This window comes from Acanthochromis polyacanthus, chromosome 1 (assembly GCF_021347895.1).
Source record: "Acanthochromis polyacanthus isolate Apoly-LR-REF ecotype Palm Island chromosome 1, KAUST_Apoly_ChrSc, whole genome shotgun sequence".
Lineage (NCBI taxonomy): Eukaryota > Metazoa > Chordata > Actinopteri > Pomacentridae > Acanthochromis > Acanthochromis polyacanthus.
In genome coordinates, this window is record NC_067113.1 from 59,243,966 (window position 1) to 59,257,502 (window position 13,537).

A 13,537-nucleotide genomic window follows, 5' to 3' on the forward strand; every position below is an offset into this window, starting at 1 on the left:
TTCTTTGTCTTGTTGTAGAGTATGAATGTGTCTGCTAGGTATGCCATATTCATCCAAAAAGCATCCGAGAGTTGTTAGTACAGTGTTCGATTGTGATCGTGCGAGAACTCCTTTATTTTTTCTTGCAGTTCCACGAAACGTAGAAGCACCTGTCCACATGACAAACCAGCACACCTCTGTATGTAACAGCAGCGTCTGGTGCACTTCATCCCCACACAGCTGGGCAAACAGTCTGTTGTTAGAGGGACGATCCTTAATAAAGTTTACAACTTTCTAGGCTTGCGCTGGCCGATCGCCACAGCGCCATTGGCGCATCGTTTTGCTGGATGGTGCAGTCATTCTGAACCGTGTGAGCCACAGCTGTGCTCTATTTTTCTTGTAAAAAGCAACAAAAAAGGATTCGACTTACTTTGTCTTCGAAACGCCCGAGCGATAATAGAAGAAAAACAAACTTTTTCTCTCAGCAGGCATCGGAAATGGTCGGAGCCGCCCAAATCTTGATCACCATCCAGCAAAACGATGGGCCAATGGCGCTGTGTTGATCGGCTAGCGCAAGCCTAGACTTTAATAACAGTCACCAAGGTCATATTGAGGTCTTCTGAAAGCTATTTGCTAGCCAGTGCTCGGTGATGTAGTATGCAGTGGAAAATTTGCACTCCGGTGCTTTTTCCCTAAATCATTTGTTTTTGCCCATCATTGCTGCAGCACCATCAGTGCAGCATGCCACAAGATTCTCGTAGGGCAAACTGTTTGACAACAAATACGAGTTTAGAGCTGCAAAAATGTCTTGGCCTGTTGTTGTTGTGACGAGATTGGTAGACATAAGAATGTCTTGTTTCAAATCATCACGTCAATATATTACACAAAAACTATGAGCACAGATTCCTCTGACACTGTTGTCGTTTCATCCAACTGAATGGCAAAGAGAATATTCTGAAGCTTTTTGTGCAGCTGATGTTGGCAATCTCCAGCCAGTTTATCTATTCTGTCCTCAACAGTGGTAGCAGATAGAGGGATGGGTTTCACTTTATCCGCAACCTGTGGGCCACACAGCCTCTCTACAATTTCTAGGCAGGTGGGTTTGATGAGCTGTTCTCTGATATTGTGCGGCTTTTTAGCCTTAGCAATCAAAAGCAAACATTCAAATGATGCCTCTGTGGCTCTGAGTAAATCGCTGCCTGCTTTTTCAAATGCTTTTCTAATGTCTCTGGACCCTTTTGACAGCACAAACTGCTTCTTCCTGAGAAAAAAGTCCTCACTTTCACCCGTAGCGTCTGAGTGTTTTGTTTCCTGATGTTGCGGCAATTTTCTTGGCCTCATGCAATCATTTGCTAGCATTTCACAAAGAATAACACATTTGGGTCTAATTTTGTCCTTCAATAAAAGGAAATTTAAGCTAACTCTCCAGGTATAGCCGGAGTTTGGTTTTAGATACTGATGAATCATCAGCAGTTTTGAGTTGTTTTTAGATTTTTGAGGAAAGACCAAATAAATGTTTTAAAAAATGTTTTATAGGTTGACTTGTGATGACATAGTAAGTCTGTTACTCTGACTTTATCCAGAATGTGAAAATCTAATTTTTATAACCTCACAGCCTCAGAGCAGACAAAGCTTTGTGCCTCCTTTGATCTCTGGCATGGGCCCCAGGTTGGAAAGCACTGGTTTAGGCTAAATCAGCAACTACTGTCATCTTATTTAGACTAACGTTATCTTGCTCAGGCTAACGTATGAGCTAAAATTATGTTTTAAGTTTAATATTGCAGGTAACGCTGTAGTTGTTGGCTAACATTATCTTGTTTAAGCTAAAACAGCAAGTAATGTTATCTTGTTTAGGTTTAAATGTAGGATAATGTCACCTTGTTTACGTTATAATTTGGCTAATATTATCTTATTTAGGGTAAGACAGGAGCTAACATTATCTTTTTAGGTTAACATTGCAAGTAATGTTGTAGCTGTTGGCTAACATTTTCTTGTTTAAGCTAAAACAGCAAGTAACATTCTCTTCTTTGTGTTAAAATTTAGGCTAATGTCATCTTGTTTCGCTTACAATCTTGGTTAATGTTATCTTGTTCAGGCTAACAAAGCTGTAAACATTATCTTGTGTAGGCTAACACTGTGGCTAACGTTGTCTTTTTCAGTCAAAATTGCAGCTAATGCTCTATCGTTTAAATCAACACTTCAACTATTGTAATCTTAGAAGAGTAAATTCAATATTCTATTGCCTTTGTGTTGCATACAGTGTTGAGAACTGTGCACTTTTGATAAAACTGACATCAAGACACAAGTGTCTGAGTGTGTGTAGTGAGCTCACATCTTCAGCCGTCTCAAATGAAGGCCAGTTCTGATCATCACAGCCGGAGACCAGCAACAGTGGAGTTGTTAATTTTCCCGTCTGCCACAAAGAAAAAGTGCTTTAAAACATGCCAATAATACAAATACCAAAATAAACTGAGGTTGATGAGAGTCACACTGGCTCTGCAGATATCTGATAGTAAATAAAAGTATTGGAAACACTGATACCAGGCTGTAATTGAATGCCAGTATAAAACTTTACTTACATTTACTTTCCTTGAGTCAGACATAATTTCCAGACCTACATCCCTCCACATCTCGTTGTTGTTCTTGTCCACAGATATCTTGTCAGAAAGTCTGCCATCACAAGTATTTGTTCATGTCACCAAGACTGTGAAACTCCATGTTGAATGTTCATGATACTGACAGTACCTACATGGTAAGTTCTTCAAAGGACCCTGAGAGAACCCTGTCGGTTGGATAAATGGTGTAGGTGCTGATGCAAACAGTACAACGAGGCTGAAACAAAAAAATGAATCAGGTATTTTGGTCATTTAATAGTACATATGTTGTCTTTAGGATAGGTTGCTTAGTTACACAGCAACTTTAAGCATTCAAAAGGCAGTTAACGTTTAAAGACTACAGGACGATCAAGATGAGGGTACTTTGCTTCACTACCTTGACAACAGTGCTGTCGGCTGCTAAGTAGAGTGCCAGAAGCGAGCCGATGCAAAGCCCAACAACTCCAATTCTGTCTGCAACCACTTGAGGATGGTCCTTGATGAAATTAAATGCAGTCTGTGCAGAGATAAATATCACAAAATTGAAAGTATTAACAGAAAAACAGGTCTTCTGCAAGTTCAAAAAGACATGATACATTTAATTTAGCTGGAAGCTTAGCATGGAAAACATAAAATTGTATGGGTGACCCTAAACCTTCGAATGGTAGTTTATATAAAAACATGATTCTGATTATTATGATTTTCTAACTGATTGATCTGGTCACAACGGCATATCGTACGAATAACAATGAAACGTGTCATACCTGAACATCTCTGTCCTCCACAGATAATAAAAGTCACACAAACCTCACCATAGGTGAATACCGATTGGCTGCAACTCAAATAGTCCAGCGACATTGTAGCGAAACCGTGAGACGCCAGCAAAGCAGAGCGATACTCCACCAGCCCTCCACCACCTCCCCAAAGGTCCAGAATCCCAGGGAAGGGTCCTGGACCTGACCAGAGGAGAAACAGTAAATCATTTTAATGATAACAAACATTGATCACAACAAAATTATTTCATTTATTAAACCAAAAAAGTAACACAACACCAAGCGATTGTTTACACAGAGAGACAGAGGGTGCATTTGCAGAAAGAAGCAGCTCCCATATATTAGCAGAGCTGTTTGTTTGGAAGGTGAGTTAGCAGATGCTGCTAAAGTTGTAATAAACACCGCAGTCTTCTACAAGCATGTCTAGTTTCTGTGTTACACAGAAGACACCCCAATAATTGTCTTGTTGGTGAACTTATTTTGCCGACAACGCTAGGCTACTTATTTTGACATGGCTAACGCTATCTGGAGCTCATTAACATTCCCACTCGGTTGTAAGTGACAGACGCATCTTTCTAGCAGAGAAACAACCTGAAAAAATTAAACAAGAAGCACACTAATCCACACAAATCAGGACATTAGCTGCTTTCTTTATTACCAGTAATTGATATTGACACCAGTCCTGAAAAACAGATCAGTCGATAACTAGTGCTGCACACAGTACAAGGAGGTTAACATTTCCTTGAATACCAATAATTTATAGACATCGGACCTGAAAAGAACATATTGGTCACTCCCTAAAGCTAAAATCAGTACCTGGAGGTCTAAACTATTTTGATTACCAATATCTGATCTAATATAACCTCTGAAAAACCATATAGGTCGATCCCTAGTGTGAAAGACGGTACCTGGACACATACACTCTTTCTAGTTCCCAATATTAGATGTAAACATCGACTCTGAAAAGAACATATAGGCCAATCACTAGTGGTAAAGATGGTACCTGGAGGTATAAACTTTCTTGATTGCCAATAATTGATATTGACATTGGCACGAAAAAAAACATATTGGTCAATTCTCATAGCTAAAAATTGTACCTGTAGATATAAACTTTCCTGAATATTTATTTATTTAAAGTTTATTTAACAGGGACAGAACAAGAAGCATTGCTATGATAACTGAATATGAATACCAATGATTGATATTGACACCAACTCTGAACAAACATATTGGTCAATACTTTGTGCTGAAAACAGTACCTGGAGGTATAAAATATATTGATTACCAATCATTTATAGACTTCAGTCCTGAAAAAAATATTGGTCGACCCCTAAAGCAAAAAACAGTACCTAGAGGTATAAACTTTATTGATCACAAATAATTAATCTAATATAGGTCTGAAAAAACATATAGCTCGATTCAAGATGGTACCTGGAGGTAAAAGCTCTTTAGTTTTCAATATTAGAAATCAAAATCGGCCCTGAAAAGAACATGTTAGCCAATCCTTAGTGCTGACGACAGTGTTTGGGTGTATAAACTTAATTGATTACTAATAATTGATCTAATATGGGTTCTAAAACAACATATAGGTTGATCTCTAGTGTCAAACACAGTTTGTGGAAGTACACTATCTTGATTACCCAAAATTGATATCGTCATCGGCTTTGAAAATAACTTATTGGTCGATCCTCACAGCTAAAAACAGTAGCTGGAAGTATAAACTTTCATGGTTACCAATGACTGACCTAATATAGGCTCTAAAAAAACGTATTGGTCAATCCCGAGAGCTGAAGACAGTACCTGGAGCTGTAAACTCTTTTTAATTTCCTATATTAGATATCGACATCGGCCCTAAAAGAATATATCGGTAGATCCCTAGTGCTGAAGACTGTACCTGGAGGTACAAACCTTCTTGAATACCAATGACTGATATCAACATTGGCCCTCAAAGAACATATCAGATGATCTCTGGTACTAAAGACGGTAGCTAGGGGTAAAAAACTTTCCTAATTACCAATAACTGATATCGACATCGGCTTGGTCAATGCCGAGAGTGAATAAACAGTACCTGGAGGTAAAAACAGAGTCCCTTTCAGTCCCCTCTCTCGGACATCAATCCTCTTGACACCTGGAGCCATGTACCATCTCTCTATCAGCACCGAGGCCAGAGGAGTTTGATCCCTGAAGCCTTCATGTCCACTGTGGACCGAGATGTTGACCAGCATGGGGCTGCACACGTTCAGCTTTCTTAACCTGACCAGTGAAATGAAGACCAAACCATCAACAGTAGCAATAATGTCAGAAAAACTTAGCTATTCTCAGCATGTATTTCTTTCCATTTTGTCAGACTTGTGCATCTTTGCCTCATGTCCAGCATTCTGGTGCCCCTAGTAGTGGCTTTTATCAATACCAGCTGCTGTTTTTTTTCATTGTTTTAAAATTATGGTTTCATTACATGTCAAAACAAATTCCCGTATGGACAAATCTTCACCTGGACTAGTTCCTATGGTCTGAAGACCATCTAAATAACATTTTATGGACTTTGACCTGCAATCCAGGTCAAAAGTTTACATACACTTGCAAAGAACATAATGTCATGGCTCTCTTGAGTTTCCAGTTATTTCTACAACTCTGATTTTTCTCTAATAGAGTGATTGGAACAGATACTTCTTTGTCACAAAAAACGTTCATGAAGTTTGGTTCTTTTATGACTTTATTATGGGTTAACAGAAAAAGTGACCAAATCTGCTGGGTCAAAAATATACATACAGCAACATGAATTAGCAATTTTGGTGACTTAGAAAGTTGTGTCAATGAAATGAGCTTCATAGCATTGCCTCTTAACTTCTTGTGAGTGATTATGAGTGACTACAGCTGGTTACTTCTCTGAGGCCATTTAAATAGGGCTCAGTGGATACAAATGCCCACAAACACTACAACGGGAAAGTCAAAGGAACTCAGCACGGATCTGAAAAAGCGAATCATTGACTTGAACAAGTCAGGAAAGTCACTTGGAGCCATTTCAAAGCAGCTGCAGGTCCCAAGAGCAACAGTGCAAACAACTGTAAGTATAAAGTGCATGGCACTGTTTCGTCACTGCCACGATCAGGAAGAAAATGCAAGCTATCACCTGCTGCTGAGAGAAAATTGGTCAAGAGGTTTAAGAGTCAACCGAGAATCACCAAAAAGCAGATCTGCCAAGAATTAGAAGCTGCTGGAACACAGGTGTCAGTGTCCATAGTGCATGCAAGAAGGAAGTCCTTGCTCCAAAAGCCACACCTTAAGGCTCAACTGAAGTTTTCTGCTGATCACATGGACAAAGATAAGACCTTCTGGAGGAAAGTTCTGTGGTCAGACAAAACAAAAACCAAGCTGTTTGGCCACAATGCCGAGCAATATTTTTGGAGGAGAAAAGGTGAGGCCTTTGACCCCAAGAACACCATGCCTACCGTTAAGCATGGTGGTGGTAGTATTATGCTGTGGAGTTGTTTTGCTGCTCATGGAACTGGTGCTTTACAGAGAGTAAATGGGATAATGAAGGAGGAGGATTACCTTCAAATTCTTCAAGATAACCTAAAATGATCAGCCCGAAGGTTGGGTCTTGGCCACAGTTGGGTGTTCCAACAGGACAATGACCCCAAACACACATCAAAAGTGGTAATGGAATGGCTAAATCAGGCTAGAGTTAAGGTTTTAGAATGGCCTTACCAAAGTCCTGACTTAAACCCCATTGAAAACATGTGGACAATGCTGAAGAAACAAGTCCATGTCAGAAAGCCAACAAATTTAACTGAACTGCACCGATTCTGTCAAGAGGAGCGGTCAAAGATTCAACCAGAAGCTTGCCAGAAGCTTGTGGATGGCTACCAAAAGCGACTAATTAAAGTGAAAATGGCCAAGGGACATGTAACCAAATATTAGCATTGCTGTATGTATATTTTTGACCCAGCAGATTTGGTCACTTTTTCTGTTAACCCATAATAAAGTCATAAAAGAACCAAACTTCATGAATGTTTTTTGTGACAAAGAAGTATCTGTTCCAATCACTCTATCAGAGAAAAATCAGAGTTGTAGAAATAACTGGAAATGACATTATGTTCTTTACAAGTGTATGTAAACTTTTGACCTGGACTGTAATTGTTGATGGATTTCAAGGTGGCCATGCCTCACAGTTGCATCACCTGAGGCCTTTGCGGCTGCCTGGGACGGGACACATGCTCCACAACAAACCCATTGGCTCTTTTCCAGTGTACGTGCCTCCAACACTCGGATCTTTTGATACTGCAAAGCAACAACAAACACAATATCCATCAGGCAAGTGAGCACGAACGTCAAAGGTAGACAGAAAACATCGGACTCCTCAATGCAGAGAGGAATCTATACCCAGTAAATCATAAAGACAGCATGAAAACATGCTTTTAGAAACTTTTGGTATTTATATAATCATAAGCAGAAATCTCTCCTTTACAAAAGTACAATAAACGTCTGGTTTCCAACATTTCTTAAGGGAATTGTCGGGCTTTTTATCTGCTGAAGACCAAAGACCTCACAAAGAACTGCTTATAAGCTTTCTTCATGTTACTAGGCTATAACTGTATTGTACGGTATGAGTAGTAGCCCAATATTTTGTCTCTTTTAGCTCCGTTGGTGGTCTCCACCATCTCCTGAAGGAGGGAAACATCAGGGTTTATATCTGCTAAATGTCAGAAGGTCAAAACAAAAACTCATTATGAGGTGAATCAGTGTTATTAGGCTGCAAGATAATTAGGAATTACGTAGCAGTCTATGAGTAGCATCCACTTTTTTCTCTTTTTAAGGCTTTTTAGCAGCTAAATATCAAAAGACTCCCAAAGAATTAAGTGTAAGCTTTACTAGTGTGATCGCTTGTTATGCAGCAGTCCAGGAGTTGTCAACATTTTTTCTCTTTTAGCTTTGTTTTTGGTCTCCACCACCTCTTAAAGGAAAATATCAGGCTATTTAGGTGATAAATATCAATAATATCTGAATATGGGCGCCATTATTGTTATTATAATGCAAAATGCTTGCTTGTTACGTAGCAGTCCAGGAGTAGGATCCAATGTATTCTCTCTTTTAGCTCCATTTTGGGTCTCCACCACCTTCTGAGGGAATTATTGAGCTTTTCATCTCCTAAATACTAAAAGGCCCACAAAAAATCATTATGAGCTTAATTGATATAATTAGGGTTGAAAATGATTACATATCACGTAGCAGTCGAGGAGTAGCATGTTTTCTCTTTTTTATCTTAGTTCTTGGATTTTTAGATGCTAAATATCAAAAGGCTCCCAAAGAACTGAGTGGAACCTTCATTAGTGTTATTATAATGCAAAATGATCGCATGATATGTAGCAGCCAAAGAGTAGCATTGAATATATTCTCTCTATTAGGCCCGTTTTTGGTCTCCACCAAGTCCTGGGGGGAGATATTGGACTTTTTCGTTGCTACATAACAAAATACCCAGAAAGAACTGATTTTAAGCTTAATTAGTTTTATGTTGATCGCTTGTTACAGAGTGTTCCAAGAGCGACCGCGGCCTGCGGGATCGCAGATTAGCGCTCATCTGTCCGCAGATTGCTCTCCCACAACCTATACGTGGATCCAAACTTTAAGCCGTATCACTGCCGAAGTCTAATCACTTCGTCCTTGTGTCATTTCTGACTGACCCTGAAAACTTCATTCAAATCCCTGAGTCCGTTTTGAGTGATGTGGGTAACAAGGAAATGATTCACACACGCTGATCGTCACATAACTCCGCCGTGGCTCTCAGCGGCGAGACCGAGACGCCCCGTCTGCCCCAGTTGTCCGACCATGGAGCGCGTTGCCCAGGGTCCCCCGTCCCGCTCAGGCGGTGGTCGACCCTCCGGACAACACGGACATTTCTCTCCACTCTTTGGTGGAATAATTAATCTAATTTACCTCATTCTTTCAGTGCTCAAATGGATCTGGAGGCAACAGTTTCCATCATGGTGATTTGTCTGGTCTGTTGTCCGCTCATTTCAGCCGTTCTAATATGTTTCGTGATTTTTTTTTTTAAAAAAGTGTGTATCAATTGATGATTTTTTTTTTCTTTTTTTTGTATTCCACCTAGAGATGTTATGCTCGAGCCAGTTTGCTCGACACAGTGCCGAGCTTTTGAAGCGGAAGTGTTCTGAGACGGTGTTTCGATCCCTGCTTCAGCACACCCACAATCACGTGACTATCGAGAACGAGGCCTCGTTACGTCACATCGCGTGTCGCGGTGCTTCGCGCGAACTTTGAAGGGGTTGGACATTTCAAACTGTACAGGTCTTACAAGGCATAGGGGTCTGATGAACTCCTCACATTGTGGGTTTTTGAGAGGAGCAGATTATGCTAGTGCATTTGCCATTTGTCATTTTAAGAGAAGTTAGGGAGAGTATACATTTAGTTAGAATTTAGTTTAGATATATCTAGTTGCATTAAATACATTAAACACACAGATACATACGCATAGATTCACACATACACAATACACATGCATTCATAGAAACAAACTACACATATATGCACACAAACATACATATATAACGTTTAAAACATTTATTGCAAGTACAAAGCAGTGTGAGACAAGCAGTCCTGAGGCTTTTTCAGTTTTTTCACTTAGATGCAGTTCTGACACAGGACCAGTAGATGTCACTCTTCTGGTTGTGTCAAATGCTTCGAAGCAATGTGTCATTCTTGAAGCAGATGTGTCAAAGTGGTTCATTGCTTCATGAAGCTTCGATTTCACCATCACTAATTCCACCACAATATTGCACGGTTGTAAAACAGTTTAGCTCCGCTTTGGTGAAGAACATCAGTGAATTAATTGTTTATCATGGTCTTCAGCAGTAATTTTTATTGGTAAATGAGAGACATTAGTATCGCACATGTCTGCATCTTCAAACCATAAACAGGAAGTGAATTCGGTGACGTACATGCATTACGTTTGCGCTGGGAGCTGCTATGATTGGTGAAACTCACGGGAGGCGGGCCAAAATTGCGGGAAAGTTTGGGTGATTGGACAAAATTGCAAGGCCGCGCAAAATTCGCAGAGATTGGTTGATTTCGCGCGATCGCAACATCGCAAATTCCTGGAGGGACTGATTGTTTGATTTATGAATGAGAATGTCCTCAAAGAGGAAGCAGGAGTTTGGCAAGGGCCAGCAGACCATGTTGGGCTTCCTAAAAAAAAACAGAGAACAGGTATTTCCCACTTTTTTTTTGCTTGCAAACTATGATTTGACATTACTAACATTTACTGAAACAAATCCCATGAATGTAAACATTTTATAGGTTTCATAGATTTGTTCAATTACCTTTTATGAATGAATGAAATGACAGAATACAGGAGAAATGCTGCCCAATTTTTTCATGTCTGGACTTAGAAAATATTCTGGGTGCTACCCATATAGATCTAATTTAGCCTTTTTCATTAATGCTCTAAATGACTGTAAATATTTTGTAAGATGAGTGAAATGATAAAATACAGGGGAAGTCCTGGCCAATTTTTTTCACATCTGGACTTAGAAAAATATTCTGGGCATTTTGACTTTTTAATTTTTGTTCTGATCTGCTGTATAATAATCAATGACTTGTTGTTTTCAGAGCTAGCAGTCACTCAGCCAGTCTATGATCCCGTAGTTAAGGTCTCACACATAGTCATTAAATTAGGTTAATTAATATTTTCCCAAAACCAAACATACAGAAAGATGCACATCTATGCTAAACATGCAGTTATGTTACAAGCCAGACAGCATACTACAGAGGTTTACTAAGAGACCAGACACACATACTACTGGTGAAAGTGCAGTTTGCATGAAAATTGTGTACTTAGAACTCACATTTTGATGAAATGTACTTAAATACACAAATCACATGACAAAACCAAGTGCTAGAAAAATTTTAAATTACACAAATAAAATGCACCAGAAGCCACCAAATAGCACTAAGAAATCAAAATTTTCTTGGGGGGGCATGTCTCCAAACCCCCCTAGATTGTACGCGCCTTTGGTGCGCTTCGTCACGCTGCGCGCACCGCCATTGCACAACGGTGGTGCAGGCTACTTTATTTCTAGTGCAGGCTACTAATACTTCTTGGGAACACTCTGTTGTTATGTAGCAGTACAAGAGTGGCATCAAAATATTTTCTCTCCTTTAGCTCAGTTTTTGGTCTCCACCACCTCCTAAAGGAAAAATCTGGCTTTTTAGCTGCTACACATCAAAAAATATCTGGGTATGAGCTTTATTAGTGTTACTATAATGGAAAATGATCACTTACAACTGCAACATGACTTATGTTATGTAGCAGTCCAGAAGTAGCATCCACTACTTTCTCTCTTTTAGCTCCTTTGTGGGTCTCCACCACCTTCTGGGAGAATTACTGGTCTGCTGCACTGTTAGCATGTTATAAATAGCACAGGCACCTGAGCCATATATTAGATCTTTGAACTGATCAAAAACCAAAATGTTAAAACACTCAAACAAGAAAAAAATGTGCATTTGGTTCTCTGTTTCAAAAGGATCAGTAAAAAAAGGACCAAACCCACCGTTGACGGTTCCTCTATGGTCACTCGTGTAGAACCCGAAAGCCTCCCAGTAGTGATCATCCTCAGAGCGGTGGAGGGAGCGAACGGTCACCGGACGTCCTGGAGGCAGATTCTCCACAAGGACCTTGAACTTCTCGTCCACCAGACCTCGAGTGGGGAGGACGGAGACAATCGGAGGAGTCCGAGACATGACCAGTGAACGTCTGTGGAGAAACGAAAACATGACGGGCTGCATCGGGATGGATTCTAAAAGCCGTTCTGTCCATGATCTACAGACAGACCAGTAAATTACTGATGTTCTGTCAGTGATTTAGTGACAAGAACAACCATGAAACATTCACAAATGGTTTCACATTTTTGCCAAAGAATGCAGTTTTTTTATATGCAAGTACAGAATAAAAATGTGTGATTTATTATTTTTTTTGCAACTGGACCACATTCTACTCAATCTAGATCAAAACCCATCAAACTCAGACCAGTTCAATCTGGATCAAGTTAACATGTGAACTCCAGAAACAGTTTAAAACCAACTTTCAGATTAATAAAAACCCTAAAATGTCGTATTTCACTGCTTCATCTGACTTTAGACCACATTAGACCATGTCTAGATTTAAAACCACCAAACTTAGACCTGTTCAATATGGACTAAACTAAGGAGTGTGATCCAGACACTTTATCAGTCAGTTTCAGATCTGGAAAAGCTTTAATTTTGGTATTTAAAAAAGTGGAGTTTCCACAATTTTATCTGCATTTAGCCCACATTAGACCAGATCTTGATCTAAAACCACCAAACTTAGACCTGATAAACCTGGACTAGGACAACAGGTCGACTCCAGAAACTTTAGAACCCACTAAACCTTTACTTCACTCATACAAACAGTAAACAGGTCAGTTTACCACCTTCTTGTATCTTCTAATGACGTGCAGCTGATCCCAGAACAGATGAAAACTCAACACAACTTTTCTGAGCTCCGGTACCGTCTCTACGTCGACTGTCGGTCAGTCTCCGGTGTTGTTTCCGTTCGAGTCTCCGCCTCCTCCTGACATGCGCGCTACTCAGTGAACCGGGGGCGCGCTTCTCGGAGGCTGTGTGCGCGCGCGACGGCTCGCAGGTGAAGAAGAAGAAGCGACAGCAACAGGTGAGACGAGTGACGTAGATCAGGTGACGTCAAACCCTCGGAACAGCTGAAAACAAATGGTTACATTTTGCTGATGTTTGTCGACTTTAATGTGGTGATAAACAAATGAAACAACTCGTTTTAGATGAATTAAAGCTTCTGCTGTGTAGAAAAACAGAGAAAACAACATGAAGTCACCACATTTTCTATTTTTTTTCCCACACAGTAGAAGGTTTTATTGATCTGAAACTTACTTTGAAACTGTCTTCTAGTTCACTTGTTAACTAGATGAGATTTAAGACGTCTAGGTTCTACAGTTTTTTATTTAGATTGGGTTTAATGTGGCCCAAATGCAAGAAAAAATATGAATTAAACTTTATGCTATGTGCAAAAACAGAACCGTGTTTCTTCTGCATTTAGATCACATTAAACCAGGTGAAAACTAAAAAAAACCCTCTCTTAGACATCTTAGATCTCATCTAGTTAACAAGTACAATTCAGAGTTTAAA

The 13,537-nt window shown here is 39.8% G+C and overlaps 1 protein-coding gene across 2 annotated transcripts in view; it reads right to left on the bottom strand.

The window, feature by feature from the left end:
- Positions 1-13,537, bottom strand: part of LOC110945274 (acyl-coenzyme A thioesterase 1-like) — a 39,281-nt gene that overhangs the window by 8,135 nt on the left and 17,609 nt on the right. Inside the window, exons 1-9 of one of the 2 annotated variants that reach the window (XM_051949819.1) lie at positions 12,811-13,211; positions 11,911-12,113; positions 7,528-7,627; positions 5,415-5,599; positions 3,381-3,529; positions 2,971-3,090; positions 2,729-2,811; positions 2,559-2,649; positions 2,312-2,392 (exon numbers count right to left, since the gene is read on the bottom strand). In XM_051949819.1, coding sequence (XP_051805779.1) covers positions 2,312-2,392; positions 2,559-2,649; positions 2,729-2,811; positions 2,971-3,090; positions 3,381-3,529; positions 5,415-5,599; positions 7,528-7,627; positions 11,911-12,100 — 999 coding nt within the window. In that variant the 5' untranslated portion in view covers positions 12,101-12,113; positions 12,811-13,211. Of the gene's footprint in view, positions 1-2,311; positions 2,393-2,558; positions 2,650-2,728; positions 2,812-2,970; positions 3,091-3,380; positions 3,530-5,414; positions 5,600-7,527; positions 7,628-11,910; positions 12,114-12,810; positions 13,212-13,537 lie in introns of those variants that run through there. The other variant, XM_051949826.1, reaches the window with a different exon arrangement.